We start from the raw sequence: 23,755 nt of genomic DNA on the forward strand, positions 1-23,755 counted from the left end.
CGATTAGTTAAAACAATAAGACAAAACAAAACAAATACCTATTCAGAAATAGACCTTGGATATAGTTTTATTAATCCTAATCTCATTCATTCCTTCCCCTCCACCTCCATCTCTTACACACACACACACACACACACACACACACAGAGGTATGCATATGCATATATACACATACACACTTTCCAGGAGCCCCCAAAAAGCTTTATGAACCCTCAACTCTTACATCATCCTCAAAACACAGGCTATTTTGAATAAAAATTGCATGCAGTTATCTAGATAGATTTTCATTTTTTTTCTGGCAAATAATAAAAACCAAAGTCGTTTTATTTCTTTCTGTCCATCAAATATCAACATTATTACTATGATTTTTGAGTTTTAGTTATTTATTAAGAGGAGTGATATGACAGTCAATAGATTTGGAGGTATTATCCAGGTTTATTTCACTTACTGACTCCTATTATTCTTTCTCCTACTTGCTCATTACTGTCTCTATTTCTTCCTTCCTCTTTCTTCTTTCTTTCCTCCTTCTTTCCTTTCTTCCTGTTCTTTCTTCCTTGCAGAATTTCACGTATTTCATTTGAAGCCCTCACTCCACCATCATGTGCTTATGACTTTTGTGAATAAATGAATGAATAAAACTGCCTTGACTGTTTAAAATTTAAGCTTTTCTTTATCAAGTCTTTCTCTCCAACTCCCTTCCCCCTCCAGCCTACTTTCATAAATCCTATAACCTTGGAGTCAAGACAGCTTACAACCTCCTCAATGGGCAACTCCAATTTTACAGATAGAAAAATGAGACTGAAGAAACGAAAGGATTTTTGAATTCTTAGAGACACTCAGAATTTTTTTTCCATCTCAGAAGCATAACTAATGCAGAGAGACACAATGAAAAGCTTTTTAAAAGGTGAAATTCTCAGAAAACTAAAGCTATCAATTTTTTTGGTCCTTTCTATGCATGGATAACCAAAAGTCACTTGCTTTTAAAGTAAGAGCAAATTAATGACATTAGTGATTACTTAGAGCAGAAAAGTGAATGGGATCTCTTTGAAAGAAGATATATTCAGAACCGTTACTTTCCATCTTCATTTAAAAACACAATTGTTCATTATGTTTCTCAGGACTGTGACTTCATAGCCACACAAAGCACTAACATTTCTTTCATGCATTCAAACCTTCATGCTGAGAAAGAGACATAATTTCCTTAGCTCTCTCCACCTATAAAATTATCTTAATGTTGACCTTCAGTCTTCAAAATTAGGAGCATCTTTCCTAGGAGTACTTATAAGGTCTCTAGACAACTCTTCCGGCTCTGATGTTCTGATTCCATTATTCCATCCCACTGCTGCAGGGGGGCCAAAGTCTGTGCTGGCAGGGAAGGGTGGAAATGGCTGAGGAATGAGCAAAACAGACTACTGGGCTAGGAGTCAGAGGAGTTTTGTTCCCGTTCTTCACCTAACTAGCTTGATAACCTTAAACAGATTAATTTACCACTTTACGCTGGTTTCCTTATCTATAAAGTATGCATTTTGACACACACACACACACACACAAATGTAAGGTCCCTCCTAGCTCCAAATATTTAATGAATCTGGTTCAGCTTATCCCTGTTTCATCACAGTCTTGTGTTGGCAGCCTTTTTTGTTTGTTTGTTTTTTGGCGGGGGGAGGTTTTGTCTTCCGGGTCTATTTGCATGTATTTATTAGTCTAGTATATTGTCTAACACCTGCCTCTCCTCATTCCCGACAAGAATGGTCAACAGTCATTAACGCCGTGTGTATTGAGAGCTAACCAGGTACCAGGCACTGGCTACACACTAGAATTCAGGCACTAGGCAGCTTGAAGCCTAAAAAGCACCTCTACTACACAGGATGGACTCCAACAATGCATTGCATTAGCAGAAGTTTTGCCTACTGATGAGAGAATCGACACGGTGAGGGTAACATGGAGAGTTTGCCTAAACTGAGCCTCCCAAGCTTGTGAGGGACTGCAGTAGATTTTTTTTCCAGACTATATTTGAGAAGAACTATTTTTTTCCTCCAGAAAACTCATTATTGAGATACTCAGATTTTAAATCCAAACTAAAAGCTGATTAGCATGATTTTTTAACTAAGAAATAAAATTGTCTAAGCAGTTTTATTTGGATAACTATAGGTGACTTTCACAAACAGACCTATGTCATGCTTAGTTGAGGATTCTAACTCACTTCACTTTCAGTAGGTACTTCCTGGACATCAGTAACCAAGCTCAGTCTTCATACAAAGCCCAGAATGCCTCCATGTGACTTCATGCCTGAAAGATACCAGGTAAGATTCAGGGCTTTAAGAAAACTCAAAGAGGTAGTTTCTCTGGGGAGGTCTCAAATGATTGTTTCCTTAAGAATGACACAAAAATAGCCCTGCTTGCCACTAAACTACCTCATTCCAGATATTGTACCTCTAAGTCATTGGAAGCGTCTGAAACCGTCTTACTCCCTTAATGCTAGTGTATAAATTGGTGTCCATGTGTGAGAGATAGAGACAGAGACAGAGGCAAAGAAAGAGAGTTCAAGAAGCACACTATACATGATAATTAATATATGTATTGCAGGGAGATATACATACATCACAAATGTGATGGCACACATAGGCTTTAAAGTAAATGTTGCTCCTGTTTTAACGGACTCATGTGGCCATCTGACCTTCCTGGGTCCTCCAGCAAAAATTATAGTTATATTTTTGTTCTCAGGCTAATAAAAATTCAGCTGGCATTTTCTCTCTCACTTTCTCTCTCTTTCTTTCTTTCTCTCTCTTTCTTTCTCCCTCTCTCTCTTTCTCCCTCTCTCTCTCTCTCTCTCTCTCATGCATGCACATGTGCATGCACACACACACGGCAATTCCTTTATTCTACATGATACTTACAGGTTAGAAATTGTAGAATCAATAGATACTTATGAGGGATCCACAAAGAAGAGAAATACAGGAGAGATATTTTATAAATAAAGATGCAAACACGACTAGCACTTCATTGTATTTTAATTTTTTAAAACACTACCACAACAAAAATGACTTATTAGTTCAGACTTATTGCTTATTAATTCAGACATTTACTTCCGAAGTCTATTTTTTTCATAGTTAAAATCAACTCAGAGCCAAAGCTTTTCATTGCTAGGTAGAAATTCCAGCCCTTTTCTAAAAAGAGATTGAAAGGCTACAAATAATAATTCACCTCCTTAAGAGAAAAGGCTTTAATTTCTTGCAGGGACGATATTGGGTAAGTACACGCACTTTTGAGCCTCTACAGGCCAGCAGCCCTCTTCTCTGTCCACTAGAGAGACTGGGCAGTGTTACTCATAGATTGACTGCTATTGATCTTGTAAGAAGTGTGCGGGTTTAAATCTTGTTTATCTACAGTCCCTTGGCTACAACCGTGTCCTGGAAATCCACAAGGAACATCTTTCTCCTGTGGTGACGGCATATTTCCAGAAACCCCTGCTGCTCCACCAGGGGCACATGGAGTGGCTCTTTGATGCTGAAGGAAACAGATACCTGGATTTCTTTTCCGGGATTGTTACTGTCAGTGTTGGCCACTGCCACCCGTGAGTATCCTTAAAATCTGGAGATTTTTATTCCAAAAGAATGCATGGAAAACAATTATGTTAGTGACTCTGAACTCTTGATTTGCTTATCTTGGTTTAAAAATATCTATGACAGATTGTGGCTGACATACTCCCTGCTATTTCCTGAGTACAAAATCTTGACACTCTTACTTTTCCTTTCTTGACAATGCAAGATTTTGTTATTCTCATGGCACATGTAGTGTGGCATGTACCATGTGACTGGAGTCTTGCTTTGTGTGTTTCTCATTAGCAACAGCTTTCCAAAGAGAGGGGTGCATTCAGGGAAAGGAAGAGAAAGGCAGGCGGCTCTCAGAGAAACACATGACAGACTTGTCAGGCGAGGGATGATGAGAAATGAGAAATAACTTCTAGCCTAGAGAATCTTCTTCATGGCCTCTGCGAGATGGAAGAGGAAAAGAAGAATGATAAGAGACAGATGCAATCCTAGCTGGAAATTTACCTGGAAATGTATGGATCAATTAATCTAGAGATTGTCTGCAGTGTTGACGGTATACTCACCCACACAAATACCCTTGGAGCATTCTTGGTTTCCATGCAGCGCTCTCATTTCATGTCTGTTCTCTCTTTCCTTTAATAATCTGACCAATGCAACCTCACACTAAGTTAGGGGAAAGCAATAAAGCAGCAAGTCTAAAATAAACTGAATAGATGTGGGCCCTTCCATCAAAGCAGGAGGCAAAGAGTTCCCCCTCAGGCAGCTGTCAGGAGGTAAGGAGTGAGTGTGCTTCAGGGGCCCGGCCCTCATCTTTTCCTCCCCTTCACTTCTCCTACCCTCTTCCATCATCACGAGGCCCTAGTCCCATGCAAAGTCACAAGAAGTATCCAAAATAAATTTCAGATGCAATTTCAAACATAGGACAAACATACATGAAACAAGTAGAGAAAATGGAATAGAAAATGAGTTCAAACATTCTCACTGAATCTTCCCAGTAACATTGACAGTCTTCCCTGGAAATGGGAAGCCATCTTTTCTACCCCTCCTGTGACTCTCATATATTTTGCTAAACAATGTTTTTGTCAAGTGTCTCCTCTTTTCAAGAATTTACTGATACTCCACAATTTTCTAAAGTGAGTTTCATGGAACACTGATCACAGGAGTTTCCGTGGAAAAGGGTCGCATGAGAAAATAAGTTTGGGAAACACTTTATATCTCCCTTCTGAAGAGAAACAGTGTACACTAGTCTATTATAGGTACTAAAATGTCTGTAGTAAAGAAATCTGTATAATCTGGTATTTCTCAAAATATTTACCCACTAAATTGATTATTTTCTGACGTGAAAGATATTAACAGCAAATAAAATTGGCATGTAACAAACTGTAGCAATTAATGTCCTTTACAGCAAGTTCAGACATCTTGGTTTGTGTTTTCAAAGCCAAGTCAGGTTCCACAAATCTATCATCCTTAGCCCCTATTATCTCTCAGTATGAACCTTCTAATCCTGTAAGGTTGGCCCAATCTTTCAAAGAATGTGGCTTTATAGTTACAAAATATTCATCCACACTAACCACTGTTCAGACTCAGATATTAGAATCTCCCTGCAGAAAAACTGTTCATCTTAGTCGGACGTGGTAGCATGCACCTATAGTCCCAGCTACGCAGGAGGCTGAGACAGGAGGATCTCTTGAGCCCAGGAATTGAGGCTGCAGTGCACTATGATTGTGCCTGTGAATAGCCACCGCCTTCCAGCCTAGGCAACATAGTGAGAACCCATCCCTTAAGAAAGAAAGAAGGAGGGGAGGAAGGGAGGGAGGGGGGAAGGGAGGAAGGGAGGGAAGAACTACTGATCTGGCATACATGTGCTTGATGAATCTCTTCTTCTTTAGAAAAATAAAATGGAAAGAACTCAGGCTTACAACTAGTCATCTCTTTTTCCAAACTCTTCAAAAGATGGTTAATAAGAAAGCATAGCTAGAGGAAATTCTAAGCCCAAACTTCCTCTTAAACTAGGCATTTCTTTTCTAAAATTCCTTGTAATCAATGAGTCTCCTTTTGAACCCTGCTCTTGGAGAGGAATTCTTTACCTTTTAAGTCAACACATCCCATTTCTGGACACCTCTAGTGGTTAAAGGAGTTTATTCTCATGTGTAAATAAAATCTGCCTCTTGAAACTCTTTGAGAAAAAACAGTATATTTGGGTCCAATGACCAGTGTGTGTGCAGGAGGGACGTGGCACGCAGTGCAGGTAACTCTGCTCTACTGCTTATCCAGAAAGGTGAATGCAGTGGCACAAAAGCAGCTCGGCCGCCTGTGGCATACAAGCACCGTCTTCTTCCACCCTCCAATGCATGAATATGCAGAGAAGCTTGCCGCACTTCTTCCTGAGCCTCTTAAGGTACAATGCTCTTCCTGCAGGAGGTGAATGTTATGGGGAAAAAAAAAGGTATGATGCTCCCAGCTCAAAGTGATAGGAGTCTTATGATTCTAGGGGAGCGTCCCTAGGAAGTAGGGACATGGGCAGGGAATTTAGCTCTTCACCATATCTTAGCAGAAATCACTTCCCAGGAGCCGTAGGCCTCCTGATGTTCTCATCTATGTCCTCAAGAGGTTTTCATCTCATCGCTCCTTAGCCTTTCTGCAAAGTTATTTGCATTTCTTTTACAAACAGTGAAACCATTTTTAATAAGTGCCATTTGGTTCATTTGGTCCAAAATACACTTAGATATTTTTTTCTACATGAGCTGTTTTTCTGCATCTGAAATGACTGATCTTTTAAATTGAACTAAGATGTTAAAATGTTGGCCAATATTTCCATTTAGACATTAAACGAGTTAATACATGTGAAGAACCTAGAACAATGCTCAGTCCCGAGTGTTATCTATTATTATTTTACCATGTTGTCTACATTACCTAGAATAGATAAAGAAACTTGGAAGAGCTGCAACCTCAGTTCAGCCCAGATGTTCACAGAAGAGCAGAAGCAGAGAGTCAGCAGAGTCATGAGCACATGCCTTCCAGTCCCTGAGTCTGGAGGGCACAGTTCACTTTCATTCTCCCCATTCTTTTGTCCAGGCTGAGCTGCATTTTTTGTTTACTTGCTTTTTTTTTTTTCTTTTTGAGATGGAGTCTCACTCTGTCACCCAGGCTGGAGTGCAATGGCGCAATCTCAGCTCACTGCAATCTCTGCCTCCTGGGTTCAAGCAATTCTCCTGCCTCAGCCTCCCAAGTAGCTGGGATTACAGGTGCCCACCACCACACCTGGCTAATTTTTGTATCTTTAGTAGAGATGGGGTTTCACCATGATGGCCAGGCTGATGTCAAACTCCTGACCTCAAGTTATCCACCCGCCTCAACCTCCCAAAGTGCTGGGATTACAGGCGTGAGCCACCGCACCCGGCTTGTTTACTTGTTTTTTCAACATTCACACACACAGCACAGTCAGGCTGGGACAACCCCCGGAGTTGCAGAGTCAGAGGTCCTGTCTTGCTCCAAGCCTTTAGAATCAGGTGACTGGGTTAGAGTTAGGAGCCAAGAAACCCAATCTTTGGATCTATCAGCTACTTACCACTGCGTGCCCCTCAGCAAGTCTCCTCTCTTGGCATTTTGCAGACCATGAAATAAAGCCATTAAAAGCCCGGAATGTTGCACAGCTGAGACAATCTCTTAGCCATTTTTGTATGTCTAGCACTTAGCGGCTACTGGAGGAAGGGCTATGGAATTCATACTGTGGTTAAATGATGGAACTGCTGGGTAACCCGAGCTGGTCTGAAGGGAACTCTCCTTAATACTTAGGAGCTGGACACCTGCCCTTCAGCAATTTTAAATGAATGGGTAATAAGGAAATAAATTATGAGGCCACGTGTCTTCCTTTCCTCTCCAGGTCATTTTCTTGGTAAACAGTGGCTCAGAAGCCAATGAGCTGGCCATGCTGATGGCCAGGGCGCACTCAAACAACATAGACATCATTTCTTTCAGGTAATCACAACTTGGAATATTCAATTCAGGAAAACTGACTTACCCCCATTCTAAATGTGTATCTTTACATTGTAGCATGGAGTGGGAGAGAGGTTTTCTCGGGGATATTTTTCTAATTGTTAAGTTTTAAGGAAGGATAGGTCAATTGAATTTTATGACAGGATAACACCATTCAAGTTAGTCTGATACAAGAGAGGGGGCCCCAACTGGTCACAGCCAGCTTGAAGTCCTCATTATATCATAGATCCTCCTGTGGGCTTAAAGAGAAACCCACATGACAGTTTTTTAACTTCGAAGATGTGGCGGGGACCACACCATATACCAAGTGGTAAATGACTGTTCCCCACCTTAGAAGATCAAGGCTCTACCAAAAAATACCAGCCTATTTTAATTTCTGCTTATGATAAGGAGCTGTCCACTGATTTCATAGTGCCAGCTGCACCCATTTTTTACCTTTTATTCTCCTTAAGTTCAGAGGATGCACATATAACTCTGTATATTTCTGCTCCTTTCAGTGACTTTTGAGCACTGATATTAGATTAATTAATAAACCCTTAATGGCTACATTAGCACTAAAAATAATAGAAAACTACACATTTTGCTTACAGTTGCCTCCCTTGGGTAATTGTATACAGCACATTTAAACAGACTCCTGTAAAGTTAATGTAAAAGACAGGAGTGGCTTATGGTAAAAGTTGATGGAATGAATAAACAGTTGCATTTTTTTTTATTATTATACTTTAAGTTTTAGGGTACATGTGCACAATGTGCAGGTTAGTTACATATGTATACATGTGCCATGCTGGTGCGCTGCACCCACTAACTCGTCATCTAGCATTACGTATATCTCCCAATGCTATCCCTCCCCCCTCCCCCCACCCCACCACAGTCCCCAGAGTGTGATATTCCCCTTCCTGTGTCCATGTGATCTCATTGTTCAATTCCCACCTATGAGTGAGAATATGTGGTGTTTGGTTTTTTGTTCTTGCGATAGTTTACTGACAATGATGATTTCCAATTTCATCCATGTCCCTACAAAGGACATGAACTCATCATTTTTTATGGCTGCATAGTATTCCATGGTGTATATGTGCCACATTTTCTTAATCCAGTCTATCATTGTTGGACATTTGGGTTGGTTCCAAGACTTTGCTATTGTGAATAATGCCACAATAAACATACGTGTGCATGTGTCTTTATAGCAGCATGATTTATAGTCATTTGGGTATATACCCAGTAATGGGATGGCTGGGTCAAATGGTATTTCTAGTTCTAGATCCCTGAGGAATCGCCACACTGACTTTCACAATGGTTGAACTAGTTTACAGTCCCACCAACAGTGTAAAAGTGTTCCTATTTCTCCACATCCTCTCCAGCACCTGTTGTTTCCTGACTTTCTAATGATTGCCATTCTAACTGGTGTGAGATGGTATCTCATAGTGGTTTTGATTTGCATTTCTTTGATGGCCAGTGATGATGAGCATTTTTTCATGTGTTTTTTGGCTGCATAAATGTCTTCTTTTGAGAAGTGTCTGTTCGTATCCTTCGCCCACTTTTTGATGGGGTTGTTTGTTTTTTTCTTGTAACAGTTGCATTTTTAAGCTGTCTGGTCATAATTTCTGTGTGAATTCAAAAGAAGATTTTATTTAATCCTTATGACAGCACACTCAATACTGCACATTCCATATCAAATGAGCATGCAGTTACTACAGGAATAAGAAATATGGCAATAAAGAATTATGATTGATGTATTACCTAAATGACATTCCAGAATATGTATGTCGAGGTAAGTATTAAGTAGTCATGGTACTACCAGGGTTCAACACACATTTTGTCTCCTTTTTCAAGATACATTAGGTCGGTGCAAAAGTAGTTGAGATTTCTGCCATTAAAAGTAATGGCAAAAACCACAATTACTTTTGCACCGACCTAATACAACCATTCTTTTGAATAGTCTTAACGGTCCTAAATCCTTGTTTAAAGGTGATTTTGATATGGGAAATTGTTAGAACTCATTTGAAGCTTACACTGATGATTAGGAGCATTTATACTAAATATGACTGTTTCACGTTCAAAAGAAACAAAACCTGTGTTTCTTAGATGGAGAATAAGGTGATTTATAAGGTATGTAAGTCCCTAAAGATATTGAACAACAGGTATATCATAGGAAAAAATATTTGGCTTCCCAAAGCGACTACTTCAAAGACTGGTATTCATTGAACATATAATTTCTGGTATGTTGTTGCTAAAAGATGAGTCTCATTACTATGGAATAATAGAGTAGGGAAGGTCCTAAGATCGGAGTTCTTGGACAAATGTTCTCCAAAATTCCTTTCACAGTTTCAAATCTATGTTTTCTAACAACAGTTAGAAAAGACTATTAAGTACATTGACCCGACATAAGCTTAGATGTGTTCTTAGAAATCAGAGGTGAATGCGAATGATGTTCCATTTCATCTTCATAGCCTTCCTGGGTTTTCTCTTTTGTCCTACTCAGTGGACCAGGAACTTGACCCCATCCTCCTGTTGTTTATTCTCTGCAGAGGAGCCTACCATGGATGCAGTCCTTACACACTTGGCTTGACAAACGTAGGGACCTACAAGATGGAACTCCCTGGTGGGACAGGTTGCCAACCAGTGAGTTTGGAGATTTTTCTCTTGTTTCTTTAAAGACCGCTGGGTATGTGAAGTAGTTGATCAGGTTTTCCTGGTATAAGGATTAGAAACTAATATAAAGCCTGTCATTAATCAGGGGCTCAATTTGACCTAATTGAATTGGAGATCACTTGAGGACACCATTAGAAAGGCCTTCCAAGTCTGAGTAATAATTAATGACAGAGTTTTAAAATGTATTTTGCTTTTAAATAAAATCAAGTAAACTGCAAGGCTCTGAGAATCTTGAATGCACAAAACTTCTATGCAGTCATCACTGTACTCACCTTCTGTTCCCACTTACTGTACCCACATTTTCAGCATCTGAATCAGATACCTAATTATTCTTATTCTTTCAGATGCCCTTAACCACTGCACCCTTGAGCAAGCTGTTTCCAGGCTAACATTGAAATCAATTTCCTTTGTAGAGGGCCCACATAGCTGATTTCTAAGAAAAATTTATCTCTTCAAAGCAGATCCTTCCATTTTCATCTTAAGTGGGGGAAGAATGAGGGAGGAAAACTAAGAAGCCCTCTTGTCTTGATGGCAGCCATATGCTACCCTAACTTGGCTGTCTTGTGTTCATGCTTTGCCACACTCCTTCTTTTGTCATTTGCAGACAATGTGTCCAGATGTTTTTCGTGGCCCTTGGGGAGGAAGCCACTGTCGAGATTCTCCAGTGCAAACAATCAGGAAGTGCAGCTGTGCACCAGGTCTGACTGGGCAAGGGGGGTGCCAGTGGAGTGTTGGAAGTTGAAAGGGACACGAATAAAGGCAGACCCATCCCTGAGGGAACAATTGAATTTGAAAACATGGAAAAGGGAAAAGCCAGAGGAAGCAAAACTGGAAAGTAACCAAGTTATTCCTCATTGAATCAACGCTTATGTCTGCTATCACTTCACTCTCAGACCATCTGTCTGGCCATGTAGGAAAAGCATCTCACGCTATCAGAGCCAAGCTTAAAAAAATGACTATCAGCTGGTACTTGATTCAAGGCATTCTATTAGCTCTATTATAATAGCAATAGCTCTGGTGTCAATTTTAAAAGAAAACAAGCTGGGCGTGGTGGCATGCCTGTAGTCCCAGCTACTCGGGAGGCTGAGGTGGGAGGATTACTTGAGCTGAGGAAGTCGAGGCTGCAGTGATTCATGATTATGCCACTGCACTCCAGCCTGCATGAAAGAGCAAGCCCTGGCGGGGCATGGTGCCTGACAGCTATAATCCCAGCACTTTGGGAGGTTGAGGCGGGCAGATCACCTGAGGTCGGGAGTTTGAGACCAGCTGGCCAACATGGTGAAACGGTGTCTCTACTAAAAATACAAAAATTAGCTAGGCATGGTAGTGTGCATCTATAATCCCAGCTACTCAGGAGGCTGAGGCTCAAGAATCACTTGAACCTGGGAGGCAGAGTTTGCAGTGAACTGAGATAACGCCACTGCACTCCAACCTGGGCAACAGAGCAAGACTCCATCTCAAAAAAAATAAAAAAAAAAGCAAGATCCCATCTCTAAAATGAAAAAAAAACAACAACAACCAAAAAAAAAAAAAAACAAGAAATCAAGATGGGTGGGATTATTAACCCATACCAGTGGAAAGAGGGAAAATAATGCTTTTGGCAATCTCAAAACTCCAGTCAAAAAGTTCTCCAGGGACTGCCAGCCAAAATGAGAGCATCCGTCAAACAAAACACAAGGCTGCCCTTCCTACAGGCTGCTGACAACCCTGGCAAAAGTTTTAAAGGCTTTCTCACAAGGAGAACTTCCATTTACCAATCACATTTTTATTCTCATTCTTTACCTATGCTTAACAGGAGGGAGAGGAGGCAGGAAACATCATCTGTTCCTTGCTAATCAACAAGCCCTGCCTCTGATTTGTCATCACAACCTTTTGAATAGCCGCTCCTTAGTACTTCTGAAGGAAATAACTAAATGCTTCAGCCCAGTGATTTTTAATGGAATAGTATGAATCACTGGGTTGAGAGGAAAAATACAAAACAGAAGTCTTAAAAACCAGCTCTGAAAGGAAAAAAATTCACCATCGTCTTAAAATTCAGATGACATAATAGCAAAATGGAGGTAAGAGAATGAAAGAGTAAGTAGTGAAAGAAGACAAGATGTCACGCTCATGGAATTTAAAACCAGAAGGAAATGTAAAGCTATAAACCAACCCTCCACTTTAAACATCAGGAAAGCCAGTTTCACATGGAGGAGACTGGAGAGCTAAGATTTGACCCCAGGTCTTCTGACTCCAAAGCCAGTGCTCGCAATTCCTATAGCCATCCTCATCCACACTGATGTACCGTCAAGATAAACCCAAGCTGAAAAAGCGTTCCTATTCCACAGGCCAGGACTGAGGAGCTGCATGAAGTCAAGAGATGGATTCCACTCTCAGCCCTGGCATGGTTCAGCTATGAGCAAAAGCTTCACCTTTTGCTTCAGTTTTCTCATTTGTAAAACAGAGACAGCAATATCTGGCTGCTGCCAACACCATCACGGCACTTCATGAGTTGAGGCACGGAGAACTTTTGTAGAGAAAAACAGACCATAGCAATGCCTGGTAGAGCCGTATTTGAATATTGCATCTGTAAGGCATCAAGAACTAAAATCAGTTCGATGCACCTCCCAGACCCTGGTCTGACTGCAAAACCACCAGCACAGAGCCTAGTAGATGGAAGCACTAAAAGGTGGTCATTTCCTTCTTTTCCTGCTATATGTTCCTCTTTCCACATAGAAGAGAGACAAGCCTACTACAAGGCCTTCTATAGGACTACTTAAGCCAATTTGACAATACCAGAAATCCATGGTCATCTCTCTAGTGGCATCTAGAGGCTAAATGATAGTGACAGGTGTACATTTCTGCTCTGAACTGTTGCCTTTGGCATATCTGAAGTCGGTTGTTTTCTTTTTTATTTATGTATTTTTTTTTGAGACAAAGTCTCACTCTTGTCCCCCAGACTGGAGTGCAATGGCGCGATCTCGGCTCACTGCAACCTCCGCCTCCCGGGTTCAAGCGATTCTCCTGCCTCAGCTTCCTGAGTAGCGGGGATTACAGGTGCCTGCTACCACGCCCAGCTAATTTTTGTATTTTTAGTAGAGACCGGGTTTCACCATGTTGGCCAGGCTGGTCTCGAACTCCTGACTTCAGGTGATCCGCCCGCCTTGGCCTCCCAAAGTGCTGGGATTACATGCGTGAGCCACCGTGCCCGGCCAGCTGTTTTCTTAACTCACATCTTCAAGGGACAAGACTATTTATGGAATCTTTGAACAGGATTGGAATACAAAAGAAAGACCCCGGTCTCCTTCACTGCCTTTAGGACCTGGGAAGGGTTTGGTCTTTGCTGTAAAACTGGAATATTCATATATGTTTACAAAAGCATCCAAACATGTACAGTTCTTTGACTATAGATGTTGCCTGTTCTCAATTCCTCTTAACCTATTGATAGGAATACCTTAAGAGGAATTGAGGCACCAACCATGGTAGAGATTTTTCTCATCTCAGAAATATGTCATCCCTCCCAACAGAGGCAGGGGGCCATTTTGTGAGTCTAATCTAGATGTTTATGTGGTATATTTATTTGTCCTACTCCATCTACCTCCCAGGATTTTTTTCCCCAGGGGTTCATTCCAGGCCCTGAGTTTCAGGTGTAACCCCTGATGAGATTCACTCCTCATCACCTACTGCCCCCACAATGTTCCAAACCTCGTACTGATCATGTCATTCTTCTTCTTTTGAAAGGCAAGTTTTGTTTTTCCTAAAAATTGTAGTTCTTTCTTGGCTCCTCACTCAGCTTAACTCTTTCTGTACCACTAGCTGGAATAAATTCTTCCTTCGTCATCCTGTTGTAGTATCCAACAGAACATCCTGTCTCCACCCCCTTGGGGTTTTCCTCCTGCCAAGCCTCTGCAGAAGTGGCCTAACCTAGGGTTACATCAATGAGTCAATGCAGCTAGTGAGAAATAAAGTAAAAAGCTCATCACAGTCAATGACTCTCTCATCGCTGAGCATGTGGGCAGAGAGGGAAAAAAGTCATGAAAGGTCTAGCATAGGTTCAAGCAAAACCTTTTGGTTTGTTTCTGCCCAAATTTAAGCTCCACTCTTTGATTTCTCCAGTTACAAATCGGCTTGTTAAATTTCCAAATTACATCTCTTGAACATAGGTCTGATCCATCTTTTAGGGTCATCTGAAGCTGTTTTCTCTTCCTTTCCCAATAAAAACGGGAAATTTCTGTCTCTAGAGGCATAGATTTATTTGTCTACTATGTTCTTCTCATCAAAACAACACAAGTGATGCCAAAAACATATTTTGAGGGTTTGGTATACTTGTCATTACTTCCTTTCTCACACCCTTAACCTCCAACCTCCAGCTAACCAAAGATATCAGGTACCTCTGTCAATCAAACTTTTCCGAATATCACATGTAATCTAAAAACCTGTTTGGGGCCAGCTGGTATTTCCTCACTTTTAATGAAGAGCTGAGGTATAAAATTCGGTTTTGATGGTGATTGCAGAAGGTTTCTGTTCCTTCTGTCTAGCACCGTGGAGACAGCACTGCATCCATGCCTCTAAGCAAGCACTGGGATGGTAGGTGGGGAGCCCTGTCCCACACTGCTTTCACTGTCACTCGGGTTGAGGCTTTCCATCCCGTCCACATCTTTCTCTGCACTCCTTTGGTCATCTGTGGATATAAATTTAAGTTCAGAGACTGCATGGTGCTGTTTAGAACCAAATAACAGGTGTGGATAAAAATTCTGAAGATTCAGTCATGTATGGATACAGTTGATCTGGGACCTTTGTTATTCCAGAGTAGAAGAATTTCTGTCTCTTTCTCTCTCTCTCTCTCTCTCACCTTTCCTGCTTCCTTGGTGATTCCCACTTTCAATTCTGACACACAGATGAAGGCTTCTGGAGCTTGGGCAAACCAGCTGGGCAATCTTCCCACTCATCTCTAGTCCTCTCCCATCCACAGGATTTCATGCCTGTGTGTCTGTGTGGTGAGGCTTGCAGCTAGTGAAGCATGGCAGAAATGTTTCTAGTATCTTTAAGCAGGATGAGAAAGTAGACATGGTTAGTACTAAGAAAACTGAGCTGGATGGACAGCTAGTACTGGTAACATGACAGCCTGGGTTTTCTCCAGTGGAAAACAACTAAAAAATCCTGGATAAAATGAAATGCATTCCCTTCAAAGCATGGATACAAGAAAGCAGGAATTCTCAGAAACGCAAATAGATCATTACGGCACTGCAGCCAGCTTTGACCCTGAGAGAATTTCTTGAACCTGGTAACCTTGAGTTTCCATGTTGATGGCTCTGTGGAGTGCAGGGAAGAAATGACGAAGTCCAGGGCCCAGCCAAAGTAAGGGATCTTATAGGAAACCCTCCCCTGCCACAAAGCTGGAGCCCCCAAGAGGCCACATCTTTATCCATGGGTCAACTAGAATTAAATACACCACCAAGAACGTGTTACCCATCACAGGCCAAAGGGCCTGCAAGGATTCTGGTGCTGAATGGAAGTGGAGGGACTGGGAGGAGCCACCACTGAAAATTTCACCTGCAGACTGGCCCTCCAAGGCTTTGCATTGTGAACACTCACTTCCTCAAGCTCATAATTTAAAGGACTCTTAGACTCTAATGCCCTATGCACTTGGAAGCTGCAAACTCAGATAGGCTCTGGAGGGATCTACCTCATTCTGGGCCTCAAAGAATTCTCACAAATGAAATTCCAAGGAAAATAAACTGCCCCTTGTCAAAAATAAACATACAATACACAAAACTCCACAATCAAGAAAAAGATCAGCAAGGATTTCAAATAACAGAATTATCAGATAGACTATAAAATGAATATGTTTAATACATTTAAAGAAAATCAAATATAAGCTTGAAAATATGTGAAAGGGATAGGACACTGTGAAGAATAAGAAAGCAAGTTTTAAAAGCAAATATGCCTTCTAGTAATATTAAAGTGATTATTGAAATTTAAAACTCAGCATGTGGGTTTATCAGCAGTAAGATGCAGCCAAAAGGAGAAGTAATGAATTAAAGACAGATCACTTCAACAAGGACACTTTACTGCTTTTCCCCATTAGAAAGATCTCCAAAAAGAAAGAAAGAAAGAAAGGCCTTCAAGCAAAATTGCTCAATGTCTCACTCCAGCCATAATTTCTACTATTTGTTAATATTTTCTTCTTAATGCATTAAACATTTACTGAGCACCACCTACAGTGTACCAAACAGCTTGCCTGGCCACAGAGATTTTAGAAATGAACAAAGTATAGTCCCTGCCCACAAAAACCTCCTGATTAATCGGAGAAAGGCCTGTTATAAACAAGCACAGGACCAAGTGCCAAGGGCTGAGATGGATGGAAGCCACCTAGCTCTCGAACATTTCTCTTTAGACTGAATTCTAATTGTTCTACAAGCATATTTACTAACTCTAAAGACAAAGACACTTTGTAGCTTTAAAACTGCACATCAGATTAAATGGCAATGAAAGGTAAATAGAGTTATTTTCAAATAAATTAAATCGCTCTAATTTCATTTGAATTAGATCCACCCGTTTGAGAGGACGGGCATCCTTAGGTGAAACAGCTGTCTATACCAGCTCAATGACACTTTGGGACGTTTCTTCCCCAGATGGAAAGAACTGAAGTGGTTTGTTTATGCCTTTATGGCTATCCTAATCTCCCTCCTTGAACCAAAGTACAAGTTGTTCAGAGAGAACATTCCCCCTTCAGAAATGCATATCCTCACCCCAGTTTACCGTATTCTGAAGTCCCTGATTAACTTACCCTGTCTGGTTTTTTTTTTTTTTTCCTGTTTTTCCCCATGCTTCTAAATATCAGGCTCACATTTTCAAATGCTGTGGTTTGTTTTGTTTTGTTGTTTGCTTTTTGCAGACTGCTGCCAAGCTAAAGATCAGTATATTGAGCAATTCAAAGATACGCTGAGCACATCTGTGGCCAAGTCAATTGCTGGATTTTTCGCAGAACCTATTCAAGTGGGTATATGAACCTTAGACATTAATGGAGCTGAATCTTCAATTATCAGAAAGTTTTAACTCATATATTCTAGAGAATTCCAAATGAATTAAGTGCTCACTATGTCCCTCTCTAAATTCATTCTCTTGGTCTCCTTGAAAAAAAGAAGACGCTGACTTTCAAATGACTTTTTAAAAACCCTCTCCTCCATTCTCACCAGACAGATGAAACTACTGAACTCCTAAAATTCTTAAGAAGAGGAAACCCTGGCCATTTTTAGCTGCTTAATAACATCCGCATTGTCCAAAGAACTCTTTCTTTAGTCTAACCAATTTATTTTATTCTACTGTTTTCTAATCTCAGAAAATAATCAATGTTTGCATCTTTTTTGCAGAAGTCATGGTATAGAGTAATAAGTTCTCTTTTCACCCATAGTGGAAACTGTTCTATAGACTGTTGTTAAAATTGCTAGTGTTACTATCACGATAATGATGATAATGATGATCTAACTATTTTACATACTTTGAAAGGGCTGATGCTGTTATTATAGGTCTTCTTGGTCTGTTCTTTTGCAGGGTGTGAATGGAGTTGTCCAGTACCCAAAGGGGTTTCTAAAGGAAGCCTTTGAGCTGGTGCGAGCAAGGGGAGGCGTGTGCATTGCAGATGAAGTAAGTGGCATGTAAGGGTGCCATTGAGTGCAGTGGGAACAGGAGATGCACAGACAGAAACCTCCTAAACTTCCTCTGTGTTCCAGGCAGAAAGCCTCCACTCTGTGAGTTCCAAAGTTTGCCTACAAATGAATGAAATTTTTGCTAGTGGGCTGGTTGATTTGTTAGTACATTCGCTGATCAGTTTAACAAGTACAGCAGAACTTAAATATCCAAATTGATGTCTATCAAATAAGTTGCTAACAGCCATATGTGATGTTACTAGACCGTGACTCAATATATTTTTTTAATTCCTTTCTAGGGATTGTTTCAGGGGCTGACAAACAACATAGGAAATTTAATCTCATAGCCAAGGTTTTTGTTGTTTTTATCTGTTTGGTTATTTTGAGACAAAGTCTCTCTCTGTCATCCAGGCTGAAGTACAGTGGTACAATCTCGACTCACTGCAACCTCCGCCTCCTGGGTTTCAAGGGATTCTTCTGCCACAGCCTCCCGAGTAGCTGGGACCACACGCATGTGCCACCAAGCCTGACTAATTTTTGTATTTTTAGTAAAGATGGGGTTTCACCATGTTGGCCAGGCTGATCTTGAATTCCTGACCTCAAGTGATCCGCCCACCTTGGCCTCCCAAAGTGCTGGCATTAGAGACGTGAGCCACCGTGCCAGGCCTGATAGCCAAGTTTTTAATCTTTATTTTTGCAAAAATAGTATTTACCAACCTGGCAGCATATACCTTTCTGACAAAACTTGCCTGGAAATAATGTGGGTTTTTTTGTTTGTTTGTTTCTTTTTGAGACAGAATTTCTTTCTTGTTGCCCAGGCTGGAGTGCAGTGGTGCAATCTCAGCTCACCACAGCCTCTGCCTCCCAGGTTCAAGTGATTCTCCTGCCTCAGCCTTGCAAGTAGCTGGGATTACAGGCATCCGCCACCACACCCGGCTAATTTTGTATTTTTTAGTAGAGACTGGGGTTTCTCCGTGTTGGTCAGGCTGGTCTTGAACTCCTGACCTCAGGTGATCTGCCCGCCTTGGCCTCCCAAAGTGCTGGGATTACAGGCATGAGCCACCGCACCTGGCCGAAATAATGCTTTTAAAATAATAATAATAATCCAGCCTCTAAATTAGAAGAGTACCACCACTGCAGGTACTGCATTTGAAAATAGTTCCCCAAAAATTGTAAAATAGGTTGAATTAAAGCAGCATTGGTGGAATAAGCACACTACCCCCAAGGGCATTACTTTAATGGGAATAAAATTCATTGGCTATGTGAGCTCTAGCCTGTGTGTTTTCAAAAGGGATTAATTTACTTATAATCACACCTCATATTAGAGTGTATCAAATAAAGCAGTCCTCTGTCTACTGAGAGTAGCTATGGAGATTAAAAGACCAGAGGATGATCACTAGGGCCACCGAAGCCATGTCTCACTGCTGGGTGACCTATCATGATTGGACTAACAGGTGGTTAGACCAGCCAAGGACAGGTGGAGAACCTGTAAGTATGTTTCACACCTATTTCTGTCCAGCCATCATTGCTGGAATAGACTTCCTCAACTAAAAATTTCCTACAGCTAGGTTGGGCGCAGTGGCTCACACCTGTCATCCCAGCACTTTGGGATGCTGAGGCAGGCGGGTCACTTGAGGTCAGGAGTTCAAAACCAGCCCAGCCAACATGGTGAAACACCATCTGTACTAAAAATACAAAAAGTAGCTGGGTGTGGTAGTGCATGCCTGTAATCCCAGCTGCTCAGGAGGCTGACGCAGGAGAATGTTTGAACCCAGGAGGTGGAGGTTGCAATGAGCCAAGATCATGCCATTGCACTCCAGCCTGGGCAACGGAGCAAAACTCCATCTGAAAATAAATAAATAAATAAATACATAAATAAATATTCCCTACAGCTGACACTGAGCTGTCCCATCAGCAGAAATTTTGCAATTTCTGCCTGGGCAGCTGGGTCTCTGTTATGCCCAGGTGTATTGGATGTCTCTGGTGTACCACAGGCAACTTGGGCCAGCCTGCTCCTGCTGCACCCATCCTCCCTTCTCCAATCTGCCCACAAATTGATCGAAGCCCGGGCTGGAGAAAGTTAGTCTGCTACTTTAAAAAAATGAGTATATCCAGTCAGCTTGAAATTAGCTACATCAGTAAAAAGGATAAACTTTGGCCTCCAAATCAGCACATAGTGAAGCTGTCACAGTCAGACTAATTAAAGAGAAGGTAGGCTGAATTCAAAGGAAATATGAATTTCAAAATTTTCTGTCTTGTGGTTTTATGACTTTCAAACAATGTAATTGAAAACTATCTAACACAGGCAATCCTCAAGAAGGACTATTGCGAGGACTAGGTAAAAATAAGAATAGCTGGAACTCTCTGAGTACCTACTATGTGTCAGACACCGTTCATAACACTTTGCATGTGTTAACTCAGTTCATACCTATCAACTGTTCTATAGTATGCCCTGTTGCTACTGTTCCCACGTATTAGTCCTTTCTCATGCTGCTGATAAAGAAATACCTGAGACTGGGTAATTTATAAAGAAAAAGAGATTTTTTTTTGTTTTTTTTTTTTTTACATCTGCCATCACCACAATTTTATTAAAAATGAAGCAAATAAGACAAAGAATATGTGAAACCTATACAAACAAATGAATAAAACAATATCAGAATAAAAGGCACTCTTTTAAATTGAAAATAGTTTTGTAAAGTAAACTCACTAATTAAAAAAAAAATTTTGCAGAAGACAAACATTTAGGAGCCAGTGACAGAAATCACCAAGACTCTTTTATGCTAACTTTCCCTTTTTGGGCGTCAATTATTACTCTGCCTTTTCTAGTTTACAGTATTCTTCATAGAAAAATGTAGAAGAAAAACAATATTATCAGAGTTCTGTCTCCCTCTGGTACTTGGTTAATATTATAGCATATTCTAAAGGGAAGGGCTCTAGGTTTTCCTTGTGCTTTTTCTTTTTTTTCTTTTTTTTTTTTTTACTTCTCTCTTTTTATTTATTATTATTATACTTTAAGTTTTAGGGTACATGTGCACAATGTGCAGGTTAGTTACATATGTATACATGTGCCATGCTGGTGCGCTGCACCCACTAACTCGTCATCTAGCATTACGTATATCTCCCAATGCCATCCTTCCCCCCTCCCCCCACCCCACAACAGTCCCCAGAGTGTGATGTTTCCCTTCCTGTGTCCATGTGTTCTCATTGTTCAATTCCCACCTATGAGTGAGCATATGTGGTGTTTGGTTTTTTGTTCTTGCGATAGTTTACTGAGAATGATGATTTCCAATTTCATCCATGTCCCTACAAAGGACATGATCTCATCATTTTTTATGGCTGCATAGTATTCCATGGTGTATATGTGCCACATTTTCTTAATCCAGTCTATCATCGTTGGACATTTGGGTTGGTTCCAAGACTTTGCTATTGTGAATAATGCCGCAATAAACATACGTGTGCATGTGTCTTTATAGCAGCATGATTTATAGTCCTTTGGGTATATATCCAGTAATGGGATGGCTGGGTCAAATGGTATTTCTAGTTCTAGATCCCTGAGGAATCGCCACACTGACTTTCACAATGGTTGAACTAGTTTACAGTCCCACCAACAGTGTAAAAGTGTTCCTATTTCTCCACATCCTCTCCAGCACCTGTTGTTTCCTGACTTTTGAATGATTGCCATTCTAACTGGTGTGAGATGGTATCTCATTGTGGTTTTGATTTGCATTTCTCTGATGGCCAGTGATGGTGAGCATTTTTTCATGTGTTTTTTGGCTGCATAAATGTCTTCTTTTGAGAAGTGTCTGTTCATGTCCTTTGCCCACTTTTTGATGGGGTTGTTTGTTTTTTTCTTGTAAATTTGTTTGAGTTCATTGTAGATTCTGGATATTAGCCCTTTGTCAGATGAGTAGGTTGCGAAAATTTTCTCCCATTTTGTAGGTTGCCTGTTCACTCTGATGGTAGTTTCTTTTGCTGTGCAGAAGCTCTTTAGTTTAATTAGACTCCATTTGTCAATTTTGGCTTTTGTTGCCATTGCTTTAGGTGTTTTAGACATGAAGTCCTTGCCCATGCCTGTGTCCTGAATGGTAATATCTAGGTTTTCTTCAAGGGTTTTTATGGTTTTAGGTCTAACATGTAAGTCTTTAATCCATCTTGAATTGATTTTTGTATAAGGTGTAAGGAAGGGATCCAGTTTCAGCTTTCTACATATGGCTAGGCAGTTTTCCCAGCACCATTTATTAAATAGGGAATCCTTTCCCCATTGCTTGTTTTTCTCAGGTTTGTCAAAGATCAGATAGTTGTAGATATGTGGCATTATTTCTGAGGGCTCTGTTCTGTTCCATTGATCTATATCTCTGTTTTGGTACCAGTACCATGCTGTTTTGGTTACTGTAGCCTTGTAGTATAGTTTGAAGTCAGGTAGTGTGATGCCTCCAGCTTTGTTCTTTTGGCTTAGGATTGACTTGGCAAAGCGGGCTCTTCTTTGGTTCCATATGAACTTTAAAGTAGTTTTTTCCAATTCTGTGAAGAAAGTCATTGGTAGCTTGATGGGGATGGCATTGAATCTGTAAATTTCCTTGGGCGGTATGGCCATTTTCACGATATTGATTCTTCCTACCCATGAGCATGGAATATTCTTCCATTTGTTTGTATCTTCTTTTATTTCCTTGAGCAGTGGTTTGTAGTTCTCCTTGAAGAGGTCCTTCACGTCCCTTGTAAGTTGGACTCCTAGGTATTTTATTCTCTTTGAAGCAAATGTGAATGGGAGTTCACTCATGATTTGGCTTTCTGTTTGTCTGTTGTTGGTGTATAAGAATGCTTGTGATTTTTGTACATTGATTTTGTATCCTGAGAATTTGCTGAAGTTGCTTATCAGCTTAAGGAGATTTTGGGCTGAGACAATGGGGTTTTCTAGATATACAATCATGTTGTCTGCAAACAGGGACAATTTGACTTCCTCTTTTCCTATTGAATACCCTTTATTTCCTTCTCCTACCTAATTGCCCTGGCCAGAACTTCCAACACTATGTTGAATAGGAGTGGTGAGAGAGGGCATCCCTGTCTTGTGCCGGTTTTCAAAGGGAATGCTTCCAGTTTTTGCCCATTCAGTATGATATTGGCTGTGGGTTTGTCATAGATAGCTCTTATTATTTTGAAATACTTCCCATCAATACCTAATTTATTGAGAGTTTTTAGCATGAAGGGTTGTTGAATTTTGTCAAAAGCCTTTTCTGCATCTATTGAGATAATCATGTGGTTTTTGTCTTTGGTTCTGCTTATATGCTGGATTACATTTATTGATTTGTGTATATTGAACCAGCCTTGCATCCCAGGGATGAAGCCCACTTGATCATGGTGGATAAGCTTTTTGATGTGCTGCTGGATTCAGTTTGCCAGTATTTTATTGAGGATTTTTGCATCGATGTTCATCAAGGATATTGGTCTAAAATTCTCTTTTTTGGTTGTGTCTCTGCCCGGCTTTGGTATCAGGATGATGCTGGCCTCATAAAATGAGTTAGGGAGGATTCCCTCTTTTTCTATTGATTGGAATAGTTTCAGAAGGAATGGTACCAGTTCCTCCTTGTACCTCTGGTAGAATTCGGCTGTGAATCCTTCTGGTCCTGGACTCTTTTTGGTTGGTAAGCTATTGATTATTGCCACAATTTCAGATCCTGTTATTGGTCTATTCAGAGATTCAACATCTTCCTGGTTTAGTCTTGGGAGGATGTATGTGTCGAGGAATTTATCCATTTCTTCTAGATTTTCTAGTTTATTTGCGTAGAGGTGGTTGTAGTATTCTCTGATGGTAGTTTGTATTTCTGTGGGATCGGTGGTGATATCCCCTTTATCATTTTTTATTGCATCTATTTGATTCTTCTCTCTTTTTTTCTTTATTAGTCCTGCTAGCGGTCTATCAATTTTGTTGATCCT

General features: G+C 40.6%; 1 protein-coding gene across 3 annotated transcripts in view; it reads left to right on the top strand.

The window, feature by feature from the left end:
• AGXT2 (alanine--glyoxylate aminotransferase 2) overlaps positions 1-23,755 on the top strand; it is a 50,666-nt gene that overhangs the window by 5,284 nt on the left and 21,627 nt on the right. The window contains exons 2-9 of one of the 3 annotated variants that reach the window (XM_009449310.4): positions 2,218-2,303; positions 3,390-3,574; positions 5,826-5,949; positions 7,435-7,529; positions 10,073-10,166; positions 10,801-10,894; positions 17,074-17,174; positions 17,730-17,822. In XM_009449310.4, coding sequence (XP_009447585.1) covers positions 2,218-2,303; positions 3,390-3,574; positions 5,826-5,949; positions 7,435-7,529; positions 10,073-10,166; positions 10,801-10,894; positions 17,074-17,174; positions 17,730-17,822 — 872 coding nt within the window. Of the gene's footprint in view, positions 1-2,214; positions 2,304-3,389; positions 3,575-5,825; positions 5,950-7,434; positions 7,530-10,072; positions 10,167-10,800; positions 10,895-17,073; positions 17,175-17,729; positions 17,823-23,755 lie in introns of all 3 variants that reach the window. The other 2 variants (XM_526951.8, XM_009449312.5) reach the window with 2 other exon arrangements.

This window comes from Pan troglodytes, chromosome 4 (genome assembly GCF_028858775.2).
Source record: "Pan troglodytes isolate AG18354 chromosome 4, NHGRI_mPanTro3-v2.0_pri, whole genome shotgun sequence".
Classification (NCBI taxonomy): domain Eukaryota; kingdom Metazoa; phylum Chordata; class Mammalia; order Primates; family Hominidae; genus Pan; species Pan troglodytes.